General features: G+C 44.1%; 1 protein-coding gene across 1 annotated transcript in view; it reads left to right on the top strand.

Moving 5' to 3' along the window:
* The window catches only part of RYR3 (ryanodine receptor 3), a 570,648-nt gene that overhangs the window by 498,356 nt on the left and 48,999 nt on the right, over positions 1-23,293 (top strand). The window contains exons 68-76 of the mRNA XM_047794870.1: positions 7,527-7,614; positions 7,716-7,808; positions 15,004-15,174; positions 15,486-15,545; positions 17,494-17,625; positions 18,095-18,207; positions 20,963-21,059; positions 22,644-22,750; positions 23,155-23,206. Of these exons, the coding sequence (XP_047650826.1) occupies positions 7,527-7,614; positions 7,716-7,808; positions 15,004-15,174; positions 15,486-15,545; positions 17,494-17,625; positions 18,095-18,207; positions 20,963-21,059; positions 22,644-22,750; positions 23,155-23,206 (913 nt within the window). The remainder of the gene's footprint in view (positions 1-7,526; positions 7,615-7,715; positions 7,809-15,003; positions 15,175-15,485; positions 15,546-17,493; positions 17,626-18,094; positions 18,208-20,962; positions 21,060-22,643; positions 22,751-23,154; positions 23,207-23,293) is intronic.

Raw genomic sequence — 23,293 nt, 5'->3', positions numbered from 1 at the left:
TTTCAATATAAAGATGAAAATGAGTGAACAATTGAATATATGTGTCTAGAGTTCACAGGAGAAGTCTGGAATTTGTGTCATCTTCGTACTGATACAGGTCTTTAAGAGCCATGAGACTGATGAGATAAATAAAAGATGGAGAGGAAGAGAGAAGGGTTCAGGGACTGACCCTCACACTCTCCAACACTAAAGGGTTCAGCAGAAGAGAAGGAACAGTAACTGAGACTCAGAGGCACCCAACAAGTGAGGCAGGAGGAAGCCAAGAGAATGCTGTGTGCTGAGTGCCAACTTCACAAAGGATTTCCAGGAGGAAAGAATGATGAATGATGGTTATTGGTGACCTTGACAGAAGTTTCAGTGGAGCAGTAGAGATAAAGGCCTCTCAGAATTAGATGGGAAGAAACTGGAGAAAAGGACTTGGAGGTAGCAGTACAGACAACTTATCCAAGAAGTATTACTCTAAAGGGGAACAGAAAAATGGGCTGCTAGCTGGAAGCAGAAGGAGGCTCAAGAAAAGAGTCTTTATCATGGGAGACTTGTCACCTTGTTTCTTTGTGAATGGGAATGATCATGGGAGGGGGAAATTGATGTAAGAGAGAGAAAATTTCTAAAGCAATATCCTCGAGTGGGCAAAGGGTCAGCCTGAGATGATTCTTCCACAGCATGGGCAAGAGGGCAGGGAGCATGGGTGCTGCTGCTGTAACATACATACACACGCACGCGCACACACACACGCACTCATATATGTGGGTGGATGGCGGTCTGTAGGAGTCCTTTTCTGACTGCTTCCATTTTCAGTGAAGGAAGAAGCAAGATCATCAGCTGAGAGTGAGGATGGGGAGAAGGTGCTTGGAGGGTTGAGGAGGAAGGAGGTGCTATGAGGCAGTGGCAAGGGAGAGCTGGAGAGCTGATGGACCAGGGAAGTGCAGTATGATTGCCAGGCAGTGTCAAGGGCTCCACCTGAGATCCTCAGTCATGAATTTAAATAACCATCAGTAAATTGTGTTGCTTTCCAGCCAGTCCAGCCAGCAGGTATAGGCCCAGAGTAGGAAGAGAAATGGATTTAACCAGGCCTGGGGTTTTGCAAAATGAGTGTGGCCAAGAAAAAGGGGTTAGGGCATTGAAGGTATAGGGAATAGGGTGATTATACTGATGATGAAGGATAAGGAGGAAATGAGGGCATAGGAGTCCAATGTTCATGAACAGACAAAGGAACAAAGGACTGTTGATCCCAGTGGAAGGCAAAGACCAAGTAGATATTTTTATTTTACCATCCTCTCTTAAAGCTTAGAGGTCTAAAATTAAATTTGAGAAGGTTTAATTTTAACATACTCCATCGTAGATATTGGAAGGATCTAGAGATATTTGGGGGAGTCTTGATAACTTTTTGAGTGGTATGCCATTCTGTCATAGGCAGGAAATAGGTCTGGGTATGCTCATGTTAGCATTTACGTCATAAGATAAATTGTGCTTACTATTTAAAACAATTTACTTAAGACTATTTATGTTCAGCTTTTTCAAAATAAACACCTTACACACACTGTATATAGGCATATAGTTTTAAATATATATAAAATTCCTTACCTATCTATGGGGGATTTTACTCACTTTCTCAAAGGAAATCCCCCTCTAAGGGTCATCATGTTCATTATTTCCGATAACATAATTATGTTACCAGTTTAGAGAAGGAATGTGTCAGGGTTTGAGGTGAAAACAAAAATGAAAGTAGAATAAGGTTGCTCCTGGAATAGCTTTTTAATTGCATTTGTCACTATTGATGATCAAGACTCAAGATAGAGCGTGTTCCACTGACACGGGCATTTGATAGTTACTAAAAATGGCCATGTCCAAGAGTCTCTGAGATCATCATTAATTCATTCATCCCCACTTTTCAGCCTGTTCTTCCCTGAACACCAGGGAGCATCTTGGCCGTCTGAGCCTCGCTTAGAATACTTCCTTCCTGTGTGTGTGCCTTTTCCTTTCATGAAATCCTTTCTTCACCAAAAAAGAATTAGCTGGCTTGGAAGCACAGGATTGCAGAGTTGGCAGGAATGTTAGAGGTGCCCTGACCTTACCTCTACCTGGATGAATAAATACCCACTTCCTCTCTCCTAGCAATGCATTTCCTGCCTCTGATTATCCACCATCATCACAGCGACAGGTATAGCTATGCCTGCGTGCCCTCCTGTTCTAGTGTCACACTGTCTCGGCCACTTTTTTTTTTCAGCTCCTTGTCATTTTTTTCCTTCAAGTTTTATTGAGATGTGATTGACATATAGCCTCTAAAAGTATAAAGTATACAACATAGTGATTTAACTTATATGCATCATGAAATGCTTATCACAGTGAGTTTAGGGAACATCCATCCTCCTGCACATACACAAAGTAAAAGAAAAAAAACACTTTTTCCTTGTAACGAGAACGCTTAGGATTTACTCTCTTAACAACGTTCTGTAATACAGTGTTAATTGGATTAATCACTTTGTACATTACATCCCTAGTACGTAGTTATCTTAGAACTGGAAGTTTGTACCTTTGGTCACCTTCATCCGATTTCCCCCACCCCCACCCCTGCCTCAAACCATTTGGGCTCAAGTCTGTAACTCCTACCCATCAGCAGTGATTTTGCCCTTCAGAGCCGCACAAAATTACTCCAACCTCTCTTGCAGCAGCTCTTTAAATATTGAAGAGAGCCATCCTGTCCTGTCCTCCCCTGCTTTCTCTCATCATATTAAACATTTGTACCCCTTTCAGCCCTGTCACAGCAGTGTTTCAGGTTTCTTCACTGGCACTGCTCTGAAGAGAAGCTTCTGTGGGTCAGTGTTCAGTCTGGAGCTGATCCCAAATGAGCAAGAACTCCGAGTGTGGTGCAGTGGGAGCAGGGAAAATCAGGCTCCATCTCCTCCATCAGATTATAAGTCAGCACAGGTTCTGGAGTTCCCATTGTGGCTCGGTGGTAATGAACCCAACTAGTATCCTTGAGGATGCAGGTTTGCTCCCTGGCCTTGCTTCATGGGTAAAGGATCCTGTGTTGCCATGAGCTGTGGTGTAGGTCGCAGATGCAGCTCAGATCCTGTGTTGCTATGGCTGTGGTGTAGGCCAGCAGCCACAGCTCCAATTGGACCCCTAGCCTGGGAGCTTCCATATGCTGTGGGTGCTTCCCTAAAAAGACAAAAAACAAACAAACAAAAAACACAGATTCAACAAATCTCTCTACTGGAGGCAACAAATCCTCAGCCTGCTTTCTGAAATTCGGAAACACCCAGAACACAAATGAACAACTTCAGTGTGATTTGGGATAAAAATCCATCTTTTAAACTGTTGAAGGGAATCTAAGTAAATCCTGAGCAGTGTCCTCTACAGGAGGCTCCAGAACAAGGCAGAGAGAAGCTCTTAACCCTTAGTTAGACACTCAGACCGGGAGCAGAGGAGCATGGCTTTACTTTCTGTCCAGACCTGTTAACTGGCATTGCTGTCTTCAGAGATCTGCTAACTTGTCGTGAAAATAGCAGTCTAACTCTCCTTTCTCTTGCCATTATCAAAGATGTTATTCTTGTCCATTCCCTCTTGGCAGCATGCAGGGCAGATGCTAAAGGAAACTCATAGATTGGTTAAGTACTTGCAAAAGGATCAAATGTCTGAATGTCGAGAGAGACCTGAATTCTGTGGAAGACTAGGATCAGGAAGGAGAGAGCCTGGTTGTATCCCATGGAGACAGGAAGGATATGGGCAGATTGGAGAAGCAATTTCAGGTCCTCTGCCCCCAAAATCCCATCTTAATATGGCATGAGAGGTACAGAGAGATTATGTACCTGGGGGCATTTAATAAGATATCTTGGAGTTCCTGTTGTGCTCAGAGGGTTAAGAACCCAATTAGTATCCATGATGATATGGGTTCAATCCCTGGCCTCACTCAGTGTGTTAAGGATCTAGTGTTACTGTGAGCTGTGGTGTAGGCCAGGAGCTGCAGCTGTGATTCGACCCCTGGTCCAGGAACTTCCATATGCCACAGGTGCAGCCCTAAAAAGAAGAAAATAAATAAACAAGATAGTCTTCATCTGCACCCACCCTTCTGAATCCAAAGAAAGAACCTCACTAAAGGCAAAGAGTGGAGTTCCTACTGTTGCTCAGTGGTTAATGAACCTGACTAGTATCCATGAGGACATGGGTTCGATCCCTGGCCTTGCTCAGTGGGTTAAGGATCTGGGGTTGCCATGAGCTGTGGTGTAGGTTGCAGATGCAGCTTGGGTGCCACATTGCTATGTCCATGGCATAGGCTGGCAGCTGTAGCTCCAATTCAACCTCTAGCCTGGGAACCTCCATATGCCATGAGTGAGGCCCTAAAAAGACAAAAAAAAAAAAAAAAGAGTAAAGACCTGCCTGTTGGAAGAAGGGTGTTGAAACAATTCATTCCACTGAAACTGCATTCCTTTTTGAAGGCAAAATATCCAAAGCCTCTTCTTTGTCCTATGAGCAAATGTTTACCTAAGATTTTTGTTTTCAGTGTTCCTGCTGCTGATTCTCCCTGTGGCTGTACTTTTCCTTGGCAAGATATGATGTGACCCCTCACCTCTTCCCACTCAAGGCCTAGTACCAAGCTATAAAGCTCATTTATACCAAAACACTAAGGCATGAGCAGCTGGCAGTTCTGATAAAACATGACACTTGACCCTGAAAAAAGTACTCCCGAAAAATCAATATGAAAGAAATCAAAAAGCATTACCAAGCTCAAGCCTCAAGTGTGGATTGCATTTGGCTGCTTGTAATGGACACGTTCTAGCACAGCTTAAATTAGAAGTTAAATCTCACACATAAAGAGAGCCACTCTGTGGCCAGGATGGTTGCTCCCCATTGGAAACCCTTGTTCCTTTGTCTTTCTGTCCTTAACATTGATTTCCAGCTTCAAAGTTACTTTATGGTGCAATATGCCAATTAGGGTTCAAGCTATCATATTTTTATTCCAGGGGGGACAATAGGAAAGCAACAGGAGAAAAGAAAAAGGGCACCTTCAGCTGTCTGATCCTTTGTAGAGAGCTTTTCCAGAAAGCTCATGCAACAACTTCTGCTTTCATCCATTGAGTAGAATTTAGTTCCTTGGCTGTCCCTCAGGGGAAGCTGGGCAGTGTGATCTTCACCTTGGGACCCAATGCCACTTGGACTAAAATGGAGGTTTGTTTTTGAGGAAAAAGAGGAGAGTAGTGTCTACCTGTGAAGGAGAGGCTAGTGAGGTAGAAAACAAGAAAGATTAGGAGTTCCCATGTAGCTAGCTTAGCAGGTTAAGAACCCAACATAGTCTCCATGAGGATGCAGGTTCGATCCCTGGCCTCACTCAGTGGGTTAAGTTTCCGGCATTGCCATGAGCTGTGGTGTAGGTCACAGATGTGTCTCTGATCCCACGATGCTATAGCTGTGGAGTAGGTCTGCAGCTGCAGCTCTGATTGGACCCCTAGCCTGGGAACTTCCATATGTCATAGGTGTAGCCCTAAAAAAGACAAAAAAGGAAAGAAAACAAAAAAAGATTAGACAAGAACATCTGTGAGGCTAGAACCCCAGCAGTAAGTCACTGGGAGATGAGAAATCCAGAAGCGGTCTTGGCCTCACGGGCCCTCACTTTCTTCCTGAGGTGCTCTCTCTGATGGTCAGAAGGCACAGGCTGCTCAGGGCAATTCAGTCTGACGTCCCAGGGCTTAGAGAACTGACTTTCAATAGCTATGACCCTGCACGCACCAAGGGACACTGGGTTTTTCAGACTATTCATGAGCGCCAAAGTTTTTTTATAACCCAAGAAGGGTGATAGTTTAACTTCTAATATGTTACTTTATGCAAATATTTGAAAATGGCACCTCATTCACCCCTTTCAAAATATAATTGAATTCAAATGTGTAAGATGCTTAGGGGCTAGACAGCTTCTAGGAAATGACTGAATTTTACTGTAATTTAGCCTTCTTGCTGCCACTGTGCAATTTTTGAACCTAGCTTAGTTTTTTACGGTTTTTTTTTATTTGTTTGTTTGTTTTTTAGATGAGCAATGCCTATTTAGGAGTTCCCTTGTGTCACAGTGGGTTAAGGACCCAGCATTGTCACTGCAACAGCTTGGGTCACTGCTGTGACTCGGGTTTGATCCCTGGCCAGGAACTTCCACATGCCATAGGCATGGCCCCCCCCCCAAAAAAAAAAAAAAAGAAGAAGAAGAAAAGAGTGACACCTATTTATAAGGAATTTCCAAACTATTTCAGAGGGCACAGGAGATGTTTGGTCTCTATCTGTACACGTCAAGTAACGTAAAAAACTATATCATCCTACAGATTTCATTCATAAAAGTAGCTTTGAAAGAAAAAGGGGTGAGGCCTGAACTATTTGTAGAATGCTTAGAATTTCAAAGGCTTGACAATAACAAGCATCAGTAACAAGATTAGACAGCATCATAGGAATTCCCACTGTGGCTCAGTGGGTTGAGAACCCAACATAGTGTCCACAAGGATGCAGGTTCAATCCATGGCCTCACTCAGTGGGTTAAGGATCCAGTGTTGCTGAAAGCTGCAGCATAGGTTGCAGATGCAGCACAGATCCTGTGTTACTGTGGCTGCGGCACAGGCCCCAGCTGCAGTTTTGATTTGACCCCTAACCCAGGAACTTCCACATGTCATAGATGTGGCCGTAAAAAGAAAAAAGATTAGACCGCATCATGACTAAGACTTCCCTAGTCTTGCTAGCCTTCTGGAATAAAGGAGGCCTGTCCCAAAACTTAGAGTGTAGCCTTAATCACCTCTTCTTTAGTTTAAAAGACCAAAAAAAAACCAGGCATTCCCTGGTGGCCTACTAGGTTAAGGATTCAGCATTATCACTGCTGTAGCATGGGTTTGATCCCAGGCCTGGGAACTTCTGTATGCCATGGGTGCAGCCAAAAACAAAAACAAAAACCTAACTTTGACTATTTCAAAATGTTGATTTCTGACATGTGTTTGCTCAGGTAATCCTAGACTCCTTCGCTAAAATGGAAATGATTCTTGTAGGTACTTCACAAATATTTACAAATACATGCCTATATCTAAGCATGCGAAGAGTGTATTGATATTTAGTCTCTCTAAAGATAGCCTTCTGTGGAATGCAGTTTTATCGGGGTACATGTGTACATCTGATGTCGGTATAATTTTGAGGTTGTGACTGTCTTTTGGGAGTTTTTTTATAATTTTATTTTTTATTTTATTTTATTTTTTTTGTCTTTTTGTTATTTCTTGGCCCCTCCCGCGGCACATGGAGGTTCCCAGGCCAGGGGTCCAATTGGAGCTGTAGCCACCAGCCTACGCCAGAGCCACAGCAACGTGGGATCCGAGCTGCATCTGCAACCTACACCACAGTCCACGGCAATGCCAGATCGTTAACCCACTGAGCAAGGGCAGGGACCGAACCCGAAACCTCATGGTTCCTAGTCAGATCCGATAACCACTGTGCCACGACGGGAACTCCAGTGACTGTTTTAATCATTACTCAGTTCTACATGCATATTCATTTATCTTTCTCCTCAGATCTAACTGGCTCAAAAGCCCAGATGCTGACTCTGACCAGCTCTTCCGCATGGTGGCAGAGGTCTTCATCCTGTGGTGCAAATCTCACGTAAGCGGTGCGGGGGCCCTGGATTTAGAGTCAGCTGTGAAAGGTTCAGGCCTTGGAAAACTTTCTTGTAATGTTTGCTCTTTTATTTCCCCCACACTTAGAACTTCAAGCGGGAAGAACAAAATTTTGTGATTCAGAATGAAATTAATAATTTGGCGTTCTTAACTGGAGACAGCAAAAGCAAGATGTCAAAAGTAAGTCCATAGAAAGCAATTCCAAAGACTCTCTGACCTTGACCTAAGCTACGTATCTTGGATGTAGGAAGGGATGAGCTCTGTACTGCCTTTAGGTTAAACCACTAAAACCAACAGTCCACCGTTGTTTGAGAACGAACCAACGAGCTGGAAGAAACCACTCTCAAATAAGCATGGTCATTACATTTTATGCATAAGTGGCTGCTTGTGAGTCAAAAAGTTTTAAGTTTCAAGACATGCTGAAGGCATTCGAGAAGTCTCCCAAACAAAAGCTGCTGTTGCTTGTGTTAGAGTGGACTTCCTGTATGAGAGAAGCTACAAAAATATACCTGCCTAGAGCCGTCTTTTAATTAGCTGTGAGGAAATCACCTTGCTTTGAAGATTTCCTTGGCACATATTCTTAGAGTACACTGATTTTTCCTCCTATTTGGATCATGCAATAGCTGCTTTATTTCAGCTGTGCTGACCTCTTAATACCTTCTGTTTAATTTCCATGTGAGTTGCATTCAGAAGCCCAAGCCTTTGTCCAGCCCCTGCAGGAAATGTCTGAAAGAAGGCATTGCAAACATATGTCTAAAAACAGAGTCACCTACAGGGAGGGGGTGCTGCAGGAATACAGGACGGGGAGCTGGCCTCCCAGATGCTCCTGAGTCAGCTCAGCAGTGAAGCTTCGCTGTTTTTATTCGAGAGAATTCTCAGACATGCTCCTTCAGGTGGACACACAAAAGCAAGGCTTCTTTACATGCGCTGTTTTGTTACTGGCTGTTGTGGCTTATCTGAACTCTCTTCCTTGGAGAAGCATGCCTCAGTGGGGCTTGATGGTATTGTCACTTGTAAGTGACCTGTGACTCCTGAGATGTGCATCTTTCTCATGGCCAGTACAGTGCTGCCTTCGAGGACCATGAAGGTGGAGTGTTCATGGGGACCCCTCAGGAGTGAGAACTAGTTCTGGAAAAATGACAGTCACGGGTTTGTAGCGAAGCCTTTGGGGCATCTTTTCAAGTAACCATTTGGGAAGAAAGACCTTTGTATGCTATGCCAAGCTGTAGACAAGGGACCAGAACTCCAGCACCCAAAGCCTTACCAAGCATGCTAGTTCTAATCAGCAGCAATCACCCTGAACTTCCCATCTCTTCCACCTTTTAGTTACATTGACCATAACATTTCTTCTAGCATCCAGAAATTGATTCTCAGGGTTTAGAATCTGGTGAATGCTGTTTAGTAAGGCTTAATAAAGCTGTGCACATGCAATGTAGAGAGATTAGGTGTACATATAGATAGATAGATATAGAGGTGTACATATAGATATACTCAAGAGGAATCTTTGCTGCAAGGGAACCTTACTTATGGTGGATCCTTTTGTGCTTTAGATAATTTTTATTTGATTTTCCAAAGTTTACTTTGCATTCGACTTTTGGAAAACACAGCTGCTCAGGTGAGGTACAGAGAGAGAGGTTTTTCAGACTCATGATTCCCAGATATCTATCCCTGAGTTCCCTTTGAAGGGTCTTCTTATAGCCGTCACAGGCTCCTCTTTGATCCTGTCCACCTAGAGAAAGTCAGTGAATTGCAAACAGACCCCTTTGGATTGGGGCAGGTCCTTTGGCTCCTGATGCAGCCATTATTATTGTCAGTGGATGGCCACAAAGCAATGGAAATAACTTTGATACAAGGATTTGGATCCCAGATGAGCAGAAATGGCAAAGATACCCTGACCCTCTATAGATGAGTGGATACTCAGGGTCCTTGAATTTATACTGGAAAGAGAGGAAGTGACAAAAAATGATGTTTCAAAACTAACCTACTAACAAACTAACCTGGAACTGTGTTCCTTGACATAACTGAATGAGGAAAAGCTATGTTTGACTTGTCAGAGTTTGGTCATATTCAGAATCTGTGCATCTTCCATGCTGGTAAGGTTAGTCCACAGGAACAAGTGCTTTCATTTCATTTCCATTGACATTGTATGCCAGTTTTTTTCTGAGCCATGTGGGAAAGGGTTAGACTTACATCAGACCATCAGAATAATGGATATAAGGACACTCCCATGTTAAATAATATTTGCTGTGCTTCTCAGGGTGACAAATATTTGTATTGTTCTTGTGTCCGGTTGCCTCAGTTGAGACACAAAGTATAGTAGTAAATAGGACCAGAGACGGAAAGGAAGCCAAGTCCTGCTCCTGGCCCAGCTTTCAAGTTTAGGTATGGCCTTGCTTCATTCACTTAACTTCTCTGAGCCACAATTTACCAATCTGTAGAATGGGCTTGAGCTTGCTGTCTGACTTAGCTCCACTTGTGGGCCCTGTTGAAAAGTCAGTTTTAAATGCATCACTAGAATAATATTACATAAATGCAGCACATTAGTTCGAACAGAGAAATACCTGCCTCCAACAAACAGCAACTCAGCCATTTCTGGTATTTTTTTTTTAGATGTAGAACTACGTATTGAGAGGATGGGGAGGGAAGATTTGCCTTATCAGCTGAATCCCCAATCTCCTGATTTTAGATGTTTTCTTTACTACCTGATCTGAATGATCACCTGTGCTTGCTTTTATCTCCACTCTTAATTGAATCCTGGTGTTGTACAAATGGAATTGGCTGCTGTGCACATGGCAGCCTCTGCAGAGATAAGTGTACTGGAATGCTGCATTCCACACTGCACACACCCTGCACATGCCATTGTGATTGGAAAGGAAGGGGGGGGAAATATACGTGGACCACATTGTTCATATTTGATTAATTGAAGGTCAGTTCAAAGAAGTGTTCTTTTTCCAGCAGCTAAAGCACATTTTGGGGAGAGCGCATTGTATATTTTGTTTATATAACACAGGTTTGCAAATACTATGTTAAGCTATACATAACAAAGCTGAGCAAGTGTTTTTTTGTTTTGTTTTTAAACTCGTTTTGTTTTCTGGAAAAATGGCAGCAGCTTCCTTGGAGGGGAATGGTAAGTTAGAATGTGTTTAGCCCAAGAAATGCCAGTTCCTTGACCCAGATTGTAAACACCAAAAGAGTTGAGATGCAGGAAATATTGGGGTGCCTCATTGCTTAAAGCCCCTCCACCCCATGAGTGTGATTTCAGTATATTGAAAAAGGACAGGGTAGACTTGGGAAGATATCTTTGTGCTTGTCAAGGGTATTCAGAGTGACAAGTGTGAATTGTCTTCTTCATCTGTCTCGCTAGTTGCTCACCCCCTCTCTCATGCCCTGTACCCACTACTTTTTTCACTTTGATTTGTATACCCTTTGATCTTGCACTTGGGCAGTTCAAGTGCATTCTCTCCCTTTGCCCATCCCCCCACCCCCTCTCTTCTCTTTCCCCTTCCTTTTCCCCCTACCTCTTCTCCTCCTCCCCCCTTCATCATCTCCCCTCCCCCTCTTCTTCCCACCCTTCCCTCCTTTCTCACTGCCTTCGCTCCTTGTTTTGTGCTCTCTCTTGCTTTCTCATTTCCAGACCAGCTTTTGAAAATTCCCCTTTCCCTCTCTTTACTTGGCTTACCCTCTCAGTGGGGATGACCACCCCAGATGGCACAGCCCTGTCCTTGTCCCCAGTGCCTCCCCCTTTGCTGGCTCAGTGCAGCACACCACCCTCAAAGTGCTGTGTCCTCCAGCTCCCTTGCCCTTAAGAGTCTCTGTTTTTTCCTTAAGTTGCCACATAAATTGCTATTCGATCATCAACTATTGGTGATAAAGTGTGGGGAAATGAAATGATTTTAAACGTATAGAAATGTATAGATTTCTGTTTGGAAAATTAAAAAAAAAATTTTTAAACTAGATAAATAAATGTATTTCCAGCATTAGGGAAATGCAGTGAGTTAACCAATGTTAGCAATTTGTGAAGAAAAGAATAAAATTAGAACCTTTGACATGTAGAAGCCTTTGACCTAAGGTATAGTTCAAGGTCACAGCCCAAGACTGAAGATGCCCCATCGTTTGGGTTGTGGGGTGATCCTGAATCACCTTGCATATTCCTAGAGCACATTTTTTGAGCAAAAATTTTTTTTTTGGAAGCACATATATGACCCTTTAGCTCAGTTCTCTTTACTCTTTTTGTAACCACAGATCTTCTGGAGGTGATAATGTGGTGGGTGGAAGGAAGAAAGAAAATCAGGGTTTTTGGTTACATGGCAGATTGTCTACAGCCCACCCAGGTGACGGATGGGAGGAGGGAGGGGGGAGGCATTAGATCTAAAGAGTTAGCATGGGTGGTCAAATCTAAAGACTACTGGGTCTGAGTGTCACACATTCTAGAAGGCTGGTCTCAGATGACCTTGGTGTGCTCCTTGGTCTGGGTGTAAGTCCTTTTGATCCAATTAACCTCCATCCTAACCTCCTACTCCTACATCATGGCATGTTCAATCAGCTTCCAGAGCAGTTGGGTTTCTGTCGTGTTGACTGAGGAATTGGGCCAAAGGAACTCTGACTAACATGTGGTACCTTATGCTTCGGACCCCTGCTTTTACTGACCAACTTTTGTTTCTTTTCTCTTGTCTTTCCACACAGGCCATGCAAGTAAAGGTACAGGTCAAATGCATGACGTGTCTTTTCTGTCCTAGTATTAGAGGTGCCAGGCTCTGGCCACCCTCTGCATTGTGATCACCTTGGGGGTGGTACAGAATGGATTTTCCCACCTGGAGTTCCCCAGGCCTGCTCCAGGGAAGACAACTGCCTATCAAAGAGTGAATGTAGGCCTACCCACCCTTGGAATGGGGAAGCCGGGGAAGCCAGCCAAGCCTCGCCCTATCCGAGGTCTCCTTGCCATCTCTGCTCCCTTCCCCAGCTGCCCACTCTGCAGCCAGCACACTAACAGAGATAGGGAGGCTGACGGGCCTGAGAGCCCGGGGGACTCAGTCCTCTTCTTGGCTGTTAGTGGTCCCAACCCCTGCTCACTATACTTATCTGCCTCTTACGCAAGATATGACTCCCAAGAGTCAAAGAGAATTTTCCAAGGACTAAAGTCAAGGATTTGAAATCAGCACATAGCCATGAGTTTTTGCATAAAATGTACATGTGGTAGAATAAACCCTAGGACAATTTCCTAGTGACCCAAACAGGTTATTGCTTGAGAATATTTTTCTATCTCTCCATTAAAGTGTGTGCCATTGGCCCAAGCCCTCTGCACTCAGGTATGGAGCAGAGAAAGGGAAATGTGCAGAGATGAGGTCACTTGCAGCTCTGAGGCAGAAAAGGGAAATAGAGCCATAACCAGGTAGACATGGGACTGGATGTTGGCCCAGACTCTTAACTGCTGAGTGACCTTGGAAAAATCACTGAACTTCCCCGAGCATCATGTTCTCCACTGTAAAACTGACGTGTTAGTATCTCAGAGTTGTTGGGAGGATTAGAAATGCTTTATTGGAGTAGCAGGCACATTGGAGTCACATCCTCTATGCAGCATTTGTAGTCAGAACATGAGATGGGCTGAATAAAGTGAGCAAGAAGTTATTTAAATTGTGTATCAAATCCACATGGTTACATTTTGCATTTTTACTTGATTGTATACTTCAAGTTACTTCATGTATATGTCATGTTACTGTTGACCTTTTACTGTTTGTATGTTCAGGATACCTCACAGTTTATATACACAGAACTGAGTTCTATCCTTGATGGATGGTTTGAAGTATTTTCAAGGGTAATTTAGACTTCAAATGAGTTTTGCCTTTAGATTCTATACCTGGTGGTAGGATGTGTAAGGAATCCAGAAAGCCACTCAGGAAAAGGCAAAGCTTTCCAAGTCTTTGTGTGAATCAGCTGAGTATATCTAGAACACAAAAAGCCTCTTCCCCTGCGCCTCATTCCCCCTGCCCCCGTGTTTCTCACTGCCCCCTCCCACTGCTGTCCTGGGTCAGACCTGTTGTTTTGGAGCACCGGGCACAAAATAGAATTATCTGGCAGTATTCGGTCAGACTGGGTTTTGCTAGCCAGTGGCTTCTATGATGTAACGACCTGAAAGTGCAGCATCCACAAGCTGGATAAAAGAAGTCATCTCCACTTTAAGAGCGTCCATTAATAATTATCAACTTCCTTCACACTTTGGAAAGTAATTTAAAGAGATCAGCCCCCAAAGCGGTCTTAATTCTGACCCTACTCTTCTCACAGAAAGCCAGTCCTTCAAAAAATGAATTTTGCTGCTGCCCAGGGCCCTAGGTCTTATATTGCTAGCTTCAGAGGAGGCATCTGGCCTCCCCACCAGTTCCCACTGACCCGTGTCTGTGTCATTGCAAACTACAGCGCTGCAGACTCTAGAGGGCACCTCAGCAAAGCTTTAAAAAGGCCCGAGTCTCCTGTCTCACAGTCCCTGCATGCTCTACTTCCCACCATCCAGCCCTCCTGCACTTCCAGAACATGCCCCCTCAGCTGAGCCAGAGTCAGTGCAGGGAGGCATCACGTGGGAAACCTGACTGTTTCAGAGCCTGACTCATTAAAATCAAGTTACTGCAAAGCCTCATCTTCTTGAACCTACCCTTACCCACCACGTGTTGTGTGGGGACGGGTTCTCAATTGGCTTCCTGGAGCTGTCATAGATGCCGTGCCTCCTCCTTTTCTCTGAAACCTCCCACTTCACTGGACTAAGGCTCCCAGAAAAGCATGAAAAAGTGTAACCCCAAGAGGGTGGACTCCCCCCAGATTAAACCGCTGCCTCTCACTTATCTGTACTGCTTCTCCTAAGTTCCCCCGAGCCAGACTCCAAAACAGCCCTACTTACTTGGTGGTTCCTCTCTGCACTGCCTCCAGGCAGAGGCCAAGTGGTGTGCCGGTGTTCCAAAACGCTAGTCCAGCCCTGGCCACGAACAGTTATTCCAGGGTAGATGCTCATTCGCTTGTTTACTGCTGCCCAGCGTCAGGATTCTCAGTTCTTTTCTGAAGTCTCTTTGTCAGTTCCTAAATCCTCTTTTTTCGAAAACAACAGTTTGTTAATTCTGACCAATGAATGAGTGAGCAGAGACTGGGGGTATTCGCGGGGGGGGGGGGGTCACGTGGTTCCCTGAGCATGCGCACAAGCAGAGGGTGTGGGCTCAGAGGTGGTCTTCAATGGCCATTTGGTTGTCTTTGTTTAAACAAGTTCGTTTGCTATCCTCGGAAATGTAGAAAGGCCCAACCTGTAGTGATGGGGCCACAGGAGGCAATCTGCCTCCGAGATGAGGCAGTGCCTTTCAGAATCACTGAGCTCCTCTGTTTCAACCTCATCTCCTAGTCTGGAGGACAGGACCAGGAGCGGAAGAAGACAAAGCGGAGGGGAGACCTGTATTCCATCCAGACCTCCCTCATCGTGGCTGCACTCAAGAAAATGCTGCCCATCGGTTTGAATATGTGCACCCCAGGTGATCAGGAGCTGATCTCCCTCGCAAAATCACGATACAGCTGTGTAAGTCACCCATCTGCTTTGGCTGCACAGGTAATGTAGGTGGTGGTGATGGTGCTTGGCCCGTGAAGAGTTAGTCCTCCTTCCCTGGGGACCAGTGAGCATAAGCTGAGATGCACAGAGGCAACACGCCCTTGTCTTTGCCGCTGACTAGGGAGTCAGCACATGCTTGTTGCAACAAGTCTCTGCTATTTCTCTGCTTTTGTTCTTGTGATAAAGATCCAAGCAAAACTGTCCATTTGCTTTCTGCACATCTCTGCACCTTGCTTTACATTTACACGTATAGGAATAAGATTTAACATCTCTTTTCACAGAGGGACACAGATGAAGAGGTGAAGGAACACCTGCGGAATAATTTGCACTTGCAAGAAAAGGTAATACAGCAGGAAGACAGTGAGAACTCACATAGCCTTCCTCCTGGCTGTGGAGCACCACACTGGCACTTAGCTTACTCTTTTTTTTTTTTTTTATGTGTTCTAAAAACACTCTCAGTGTACTTGTGCTTAATTGGTAGACCTAACTTTCTGTCATTAATTTTTAATTGTTTGGCTTTTAATTTTTGTTCATCCCTCCACTCTTGGAAAGAAGCCCAATAAAACATATCTTCCCACTTCCCACTGTGTTAGCATCAAGCCATAGCAGGAGAGTTAGATTAGGTCTCAGAATTTACTGACTCTGAGGCTAGTTAAAGAGTGAAAGAGACACCTGGGAGAAATTTTAGCCCTTCCAGCTCTAGAGATTTGAAAACAAAGTAACTTTGTATCTGAGTAGTATAATCCAAAAAAAAAAAGACAAAATCAAGGTCAATTTTGATTTTAAGGCTAGTTGAGATTTTTCCAGGCCTGCAAATCTGAACACCTCTTTCCTCAGATACATTGTTATCTAAGATGGCAACCTAAAATGACACAGATAGCCTCTCTTTTCCATCCCAAATATATAGCAATGGTAGGTAAAATACACTACAAAAAGCAGTAAAAAGAAGTTCCAAGTGCCAGAAAAAAGAAGGGACTCTAAACCGTAGTAATGAGAAGATGATGCAGTTGGAAAAAGCTATAGGGCTTTCAGACCAGATATAGGAGCCATGGTTTTCAATAACCTGGAAGAGGAGTATGGGGCCTAATTCCCCATGCTGTGCATACACGTAGAGCAAGAAACTTACATAAAATTAGCCTTGAACCAGTGAAACCCATGAATCTCTTGCAAAAACAGCAATGAAACCACTTAGAGAGTCCCTACCTGCTAGAATATGGACTGAGATGCTAGTAAACAAAACTCCTCCTCAAGAAAAACTCATATTAATAATAATAATAATTGACATATGCATGCTATTGCATATGGAATGGATGGTCAGTGGGGACCTGCTGTATAGCACCGGGAATTCTACTCAGTATTCTGTGGTGACCTAGATGGGAGATGAATCTGAAAAAGAATGGCTGTGCATATATGTATAACTTAATCACTTTGCTGTACCATAGAAATTAACACAATATTGTAAATCAACTATACTTCGATAAATTATAAATGGAATAAAATATATAGTATAAAAGGATATCTACCACCAGTAGAGGATCAAAAAATGCAGCAAAAGGAAGAATTCAAGCAAAGGAACTACAGAAAGAAATTTTTAAAGTATGCTTGAAATATTTAAAGAAATAGAGGCATCAATATAAACTATAAAGCAAGATTTGGACATTATTTTTTTAAAGGAGGAGAAAGGTGGGATTGAAAAAGAACCTCATTGTCTCATATGCCCATCATGGTGCAGCAGAAACAAGCCCAACTAGGAACCATGAGGTTTGGGTTTGATCCCTGGCCTCGTTCAGTGGATTGAGGACCCGGCGTTGCTGTGGCTGTGGTGTAGGCTGGCAGCTGTAGCTCCGATTTGACCCTTAGCCTGGGAACCTCCATGTGCCATGGGTGCAGTCTTAGAAAAAGAGAAAGAAAAAGACTTCAATGTGATTTAAATGATGAAAAATAATCATTTAACTTAATAATCATTGAATTTAAATATCTATATGGATTAAAAATAGTATAGATACAGCTGGAAAGAGAATTTATGAGTTGGAAAATTGATTTAAGGAAATAATGCAGCATAGAAAGGAATGGAAAATATGACAGAAGAGTTAAGAGTCATACAGACCAGAATGAGAAGTTCCTATTAAGCATCTACAGTATTCCAGAAAAAAGGATGATAGAGAAAATGAAAGAGGCATTAATAGAAAAGAATCTTGAATACTATAGAACCATGCTAGGAGTAAAAGGCTTTTTCAGTACAAGAAGTGTAAATGATTGCTCATTTCATGTGTGTGCTTCAATTTGCAGTCTGATGACCCAGCTGTAAAGTGGCAACTGAACCTATACAAGGATGTTTTGAAGAGTGAAGAACCTTCCAACCCAGAAAAGACAGTGGAGCGTGTACAAAGAATTTCAGCAGCTGTCTTCCACCTGGAGCAGGTGAGTACCATCTGCCCTGAGAACTGAGGAAGCAAGACTGCCCTGGAGAATACAAAGCTTCTCTCCACACTCAGCTCTTATTTAAGAGCACCCTTGTAAGACAGAAAGCAAAGAGCAAGGATTATCCCAGCTCACCCAAAGTGTTATCTTAGTGCCTTGTGGTACCAAGACACCTCAGTACTTAATCTTCCCAATGTTTTACAAATTTTTTCCATTAGTTGAAATGACCCGTTTGAGTTCCCTACTCTTTGGTAAAGCTGCTGTTAAGCAATAAACCACCAAAAGCAGTGGGGAGAAGAAAGAAGACCCAGGACTTCCACAAACTGAATCATTGACTGCTGGGTACCTTTTGCTGACTACAGTTGGGAAAGCAGTATTCTTCCAGGGTTGAGAAGTCTGGGCTGCAGATGACTATCTTCTGCCACCCAGATCAGCCTAGTGCGTACCTACCTGTGAGATTTCTTCTTAGGTGGAACAGCCTTTGAGGTCCAAGAAGGCGGTCTGGCACAAACTGCTATCAAAGCAGCGGAAACGGGCAGTGGTGGCCTGTTTCAGAATGGCCCCTCTCTACAACCTTCCCAGGCAAGTATTGTGTCATTTTCCTCCTGGCATGTGAGTCAGAGATGAGATTTAAGGCATCCCCCCAACAGCTGTGCTCTCTCTGGCCCTGACACCCACAGAGCCTTTACAATCTGCCTGTAAGATAATGGCCTGCTAAGGTAATCGAGGTAAGCATTAAAAACTGAAAACAGATAAGGTTCCTTAGTGCCCCCAACCCTGTCTCAGCTCACCATTTTGCACTGTAAAATCAGCTGTGTAAGCCTACAGGAGCTCTTTACTTTTACCTAGGTAGGGGTCTTTGTGAGGCTGCAAAGGCACTCCAGAAAAAGGGAACTGTTTTTGAAAATAGTTTACCACAAATTCCACCCACAGATGAAACAATATTCCCATGTTCAAGTACTTGGATGACACCAAAATTACTGCATTTTCTCAGCAAGTACATAAATGGATCCTGAGACTAGCATGATGTGCTTGCCTTCAAGATGAAGAAAGGGCACTGGCGGAAGATGGCCCAAGAGTCCAGTCATGGGCCTAAGGTCTCTACCTGGGTGTTTCATCCATACCTGAAGTCAAAAATCTGTGAATATTTGGAATATGGAATGTGTGTGAACACATGTGCTGTGTCAGCATAGAGCAGATTATCAGTATAGACTGGGCTAGTGTTAACTGCTGAGACTGACTCTGTGTCGCTGGTGATGTGGCTACTACAGTCCCATCCACAGACTCATTCCATAATCAGCAAGGTTGGGCCTATGATCAAAAAACAAAGCTGGTGGTTACTATCAGCCCTTGTTTCCTCAACTTTCAAATCAGTAGGCATATCCTCTCCTGGTCAGGAAAAATAAACTGACTTGGCCAAGTAGATTCTGAATCCCACATAAACAAATGTGTTTCTTTGGACTATCAGATGAAAGACTATTCCTGTGCTTGACATTTGCTCTCATCCAGTTGTACATTTTGGCCATCATTTGTCCTTAGTGTCCTATAGCCCTGTCCCGAGCCAGCTGGCTACCTGAGCTCTCCTGGTGAGGGTCTTTGAAGATGGTGGAGAATCATGGCCTCTGAGACACACACCTGTGCCTCCAAGTCTCTTGAGCAAACTGACTAGTGTCTCTGCAAGGGAGTGAGGCACCACATCTCAAAGGAGAATTCATTATTTAAAAGCTAAAAAAATTAAGCCAGGCAGTCATGGGCATGAAGACTGCCAAAGTCCTGGAAGAAGAATGAGATTTACAGCCCAGTAGAAAAAGCGGAAATGCATAGGCCTTTTGTCTGTTTTCTGGAAGTGGTAAAACATCAGAAGGCATCTGCTTTTCCCCTTGGTAGAGAGCCACATCTGAGGACACACTAATGTGACCTCCAGAAGGGCTTAGCACTTGTCTCCAGGGCCAGCCAGGCAGCAATTACAGCTCTCAAAAACAAGCATTTTTCCCTAGATCCACTGAAAGTATTAGTACCACCTTTAACTACTTTGGTTGCTCCTTCAGCAACAGTACCCCTGTCTTAGATAATGGTAAGTCCAGGAATTCCCTGTGCCCTTGATGAAACGTGCCACCCCCAGCTCTAACACAGTTGTTTTAGAGGGGTGGCCCTGGATTTATCCCTAGCATAGAGGATCATACATAGATTTCATAGCAATAACAATAAAAACTAAGAAGCTAGGGGTGGAGACCACTCCTTTTCTCTGTCTTGTGAGGATCTAAATGGCATGGAGTCTGCCAAGTCACCGGGCTAAAGGGATTTATTTTATGATGTGGAAACATTTCTCTGATGTGAGTTTTTAAAAGAAAACCTGTATGCTTTTCCCCAGACACAAAATTAACAATTTCTTCCTGAGCACCTTTCAACGGGTTTGGCTGGAAAAGGTTAATGAAAAAACTCAGTATGACAGGCTTATACTCATTTTAATGGTAATGTAACCTGTGGAGAGACCCCGCTCATTCTCTGCACACTCCTCCTTTTTGACCATGATTTAACATGACCATAAAAACACACATTTGTACAATTTTTAAAAGAACTCTGATTGGTCAGATTTTGAAGAAAGGTGCTGAGGGCTGTGTACTGGAAACCATGACCTGGTCTTGAGGACTCTGGTCTTGACCTTGACCTTTCTTTTCTCTCCTGTCCTCCTCACATTTGGATAAGCACTTACCTGCTCTTCAGTGGCTAATACTCCTGTCTTCTAGGGAGCAAGTGGCTTGGCCCATTTTATTCAGTGTTCTCAGATACCAGGGCTCAGCTGGAACCCATAAGACATGCAGAAGTTGAGCTAATGAGTGTACCATGCCCAAGCCTTGCTTCCTAAGTAGAAGCTGGGGCCCTTGCCCCTGGGGTTCCTCAGAGGCCCCGTAAAGAAGCCACACTTTGCTGTTTTCAGTGTACCTAAGATTAAATCACCATCAGCATAATTTAGATTAGGTTACCTGGACAGGCCAAAAGGAATAACCAAATTGCCATAGTTAGCAGATCTGTCAGGACTGTGCCTTGGCTAATGAATTAGCATTAGAGAGGAAATGTGATCAAGACCCAATGAGACCAAAATAGGGGTGTGGTTACCCCTGGGTCTTGAACTAACCCTGGTACGTTTCATTCAGAAGGTGTTCCAGATATTCAGGATCTGCCCTGTCAGAGCGTTGGCTTACAGCATGCTCCTGGCTACCCTGACCAATCAGAAGATAAGAATTGTGCAAAACTGCTTACTAACCGTTAACCGCCCCAACTAAAACAAGGTGTCCCGTGGACCCCTCTTGACCTCACTCTCACCCCTTCCGCTCAGGCACCGCTCTATTAACCTCTTCCTCCATGGCTATCAGAGATTTTGGATAGAAACAGAGGAGTATTCCTTTGAAGAGAAACTAGTACAGGATTTGGCTGTAAGTACTGACTCAACTGGGAGCAGATACGGGTGCGAATGAATTTGGCTTTTGTATTCATGTGTGTGCATTGTAACCATTCAAGACTCACAAAGAACTGGGTGTATAATTTTGCAAGGAATTAACTGTGTAAGTTATTAGAGAAAGCCCTGCTAATAATGGTCATAAGAACCAGAGGATGAATTTCATTTGGAGGTGCCAGTCCTGTGATCATCCTCCTCCTCATTATTAACTAATATTAGCTGGGATGCACAGCTGTGCCATGGCAAGTTCGTACTAAGTTTTGAGCACCCTGGGTTGCAGGAGGCTGGTCTGCCCTTGCTGAGGCCCCGCATTTCTGGTCAGTAGCTCCGCTATGGGAGAGACACATCTAAATCCCCTTCCTGCATCTCACACTTCTTTTTTGGCCCCTCTGAAAATTTGCCATGCCCCATCTCTAACAAGCTTCATGTTCTAGAACTACTTGAAGCAACAGGCAGGGGTGCTTATGACAGCCGCACCACTGAGCTTCAACCTGATTCAGAAAGCAAACAAACCTCCTCTCCTTTGGCCAAGCCCTAATTCTTCTCCTCTTTCTCCTTATTTCTCCCTTCATCTATTTCTCTCATCCCTAATCTCTCCACTAGTCTAATCCTTGGTTTCTCATATTTACACTTCCCATGTTACCTTCTCTTTCCCTCTCTCTCTCTTCCTCTTCCTTCTTTTTCCCTTTAATCCTTTCACCTGCATTTTCTTGCCATTTCTCTCTGTGCCCTTCAGTCTTTTCATATATTCCTGTCAATGAGAAAGACAATTACTTGGTTTTCTTGATGAGTGTGAATTCAACCGTGAGCATCATTGCAACTCTCCCCTTCTGAACCATTCACACCACCTATAAAGCTCTCACCAACTTAATGAATATGGTCCACCCTGCTGGCTCTGCCACTACTGGAAAACCCACTTATACCGCTGGCATCAGCTGCTTTGTCCCTTTCTGTCAGAGGAGATAGGAAGAAGACTTGAGGAGAGGAGTAACTGCAAGGGTCACAGCTCCAGGATGGCATCTCTCAGAAACAACAAGATTTTCAGGATCAGGGGGTGAGGTCAGGAAAGAGAAATGTTTTGCTGGGTTGAGTCTAGACTAGCAGCAGATCCCCAAATGGCCCCATCCCTGTTACTCTCACCCCACTCCTATTACCAGCCCAGCTCTCAAGAGAAATGTCAGGTGTCGGCCAAAAGATGCAGCCTCTAGGGGACTGTCCGGGTCCTGAGCACGGGTGCCCAGGGCTTGCATGAGAGTTCTGCTCACTGCGGTCTGTAGCACCTCTCCTGCGGTCAGGCTTTTGCTTTTCCTTTCATTTCATTTTAACCTAAAATTGGAATGTTTCTTTGATGGGCTGAAAAAAATATCTATCTATATCTCCTTTCCAAACCTTGCGTCTTTGAGGCTTCTGTCCTGAAGTGAACGTATGACATAGTGGTTTCTCTTTGTGCTTTGAGTTGATGCGCTCTGTGCCTGGTGCTTTCCCTTCTCTTTGTTCAAGTGTGTTGGCCTGCCACATGCTGAAATCCATGCCTGAAACCTGTCTGCCTTGGTTTGTGTAGAAATCTCCCAAGGTGGAAGAGGAGGAGGAGGAGGAGACAGACAAGCAGCCAGACCCGCTTCATCAGATCATCCTCCACTTTAGCCGCAATGCTCTGATGGAGAGGAGGTCAGCACAAACCGGAGCACCAGCTCATCCCAGACTCAGTTGTGTCTGCCCCAGCTGTCCTCCTGCAGATGGCAGTGTGCACAGAGAGGGGTGCCAGACTTGAGCAGCCCCTCTTGCTGCTCTGCAGTGGGCCATCAAGAAACCTTGAGGGGAATTACATAAGCCACAGCCCTTTCATCATAATGTGTGACACTGAGTCTGAAGATGAAGCCACCTGATATTGTCATTTCAGTCCTGAATTGCATGTGGACCCAATCCTCATTCAGATTTTCAGAGTGGGTTCTAGGAATCTGGCTGGAGGAGGGGGTGGTTCTAATGAATTCACTAATACATTTCATTTAAGATTTAGTCTTTCCTGCTGAATCTAAAGGTAGCCTGCTAAATATTTCTTCCCTTCTCTCCAGCAAACTGGAAGACGACCCTTTGTACACCTCCTATTCCAGCATGATGGCCAAGGTACACCTGCATTTTCTGCTCATTCTCTCAGTCTTTCTGCTTCCCTTAGACCTCTTCAGGCACAACTGTCACATTGAGCCCCGGGTC

This window comes from Phacochoerus africanus, chromosome 9 (genome assembly GCF_016906955.1).
Source record: "Phacochoerus africanus isolate WHEZ1 chromosome 9, ROS_Pafr_v1, whole genome shotgun sequence".
Classification (NCBI taxonomy): domain Eukaryota; kingdom Metazoa; phylum Chordata; class Mammalia; order Artiodactyla; family Suidae; genus Phacochoerus; species Phacochoerus africanus.
This window is presented reverse-complemented; position numbering and strand designations above follow the sequence as displayed.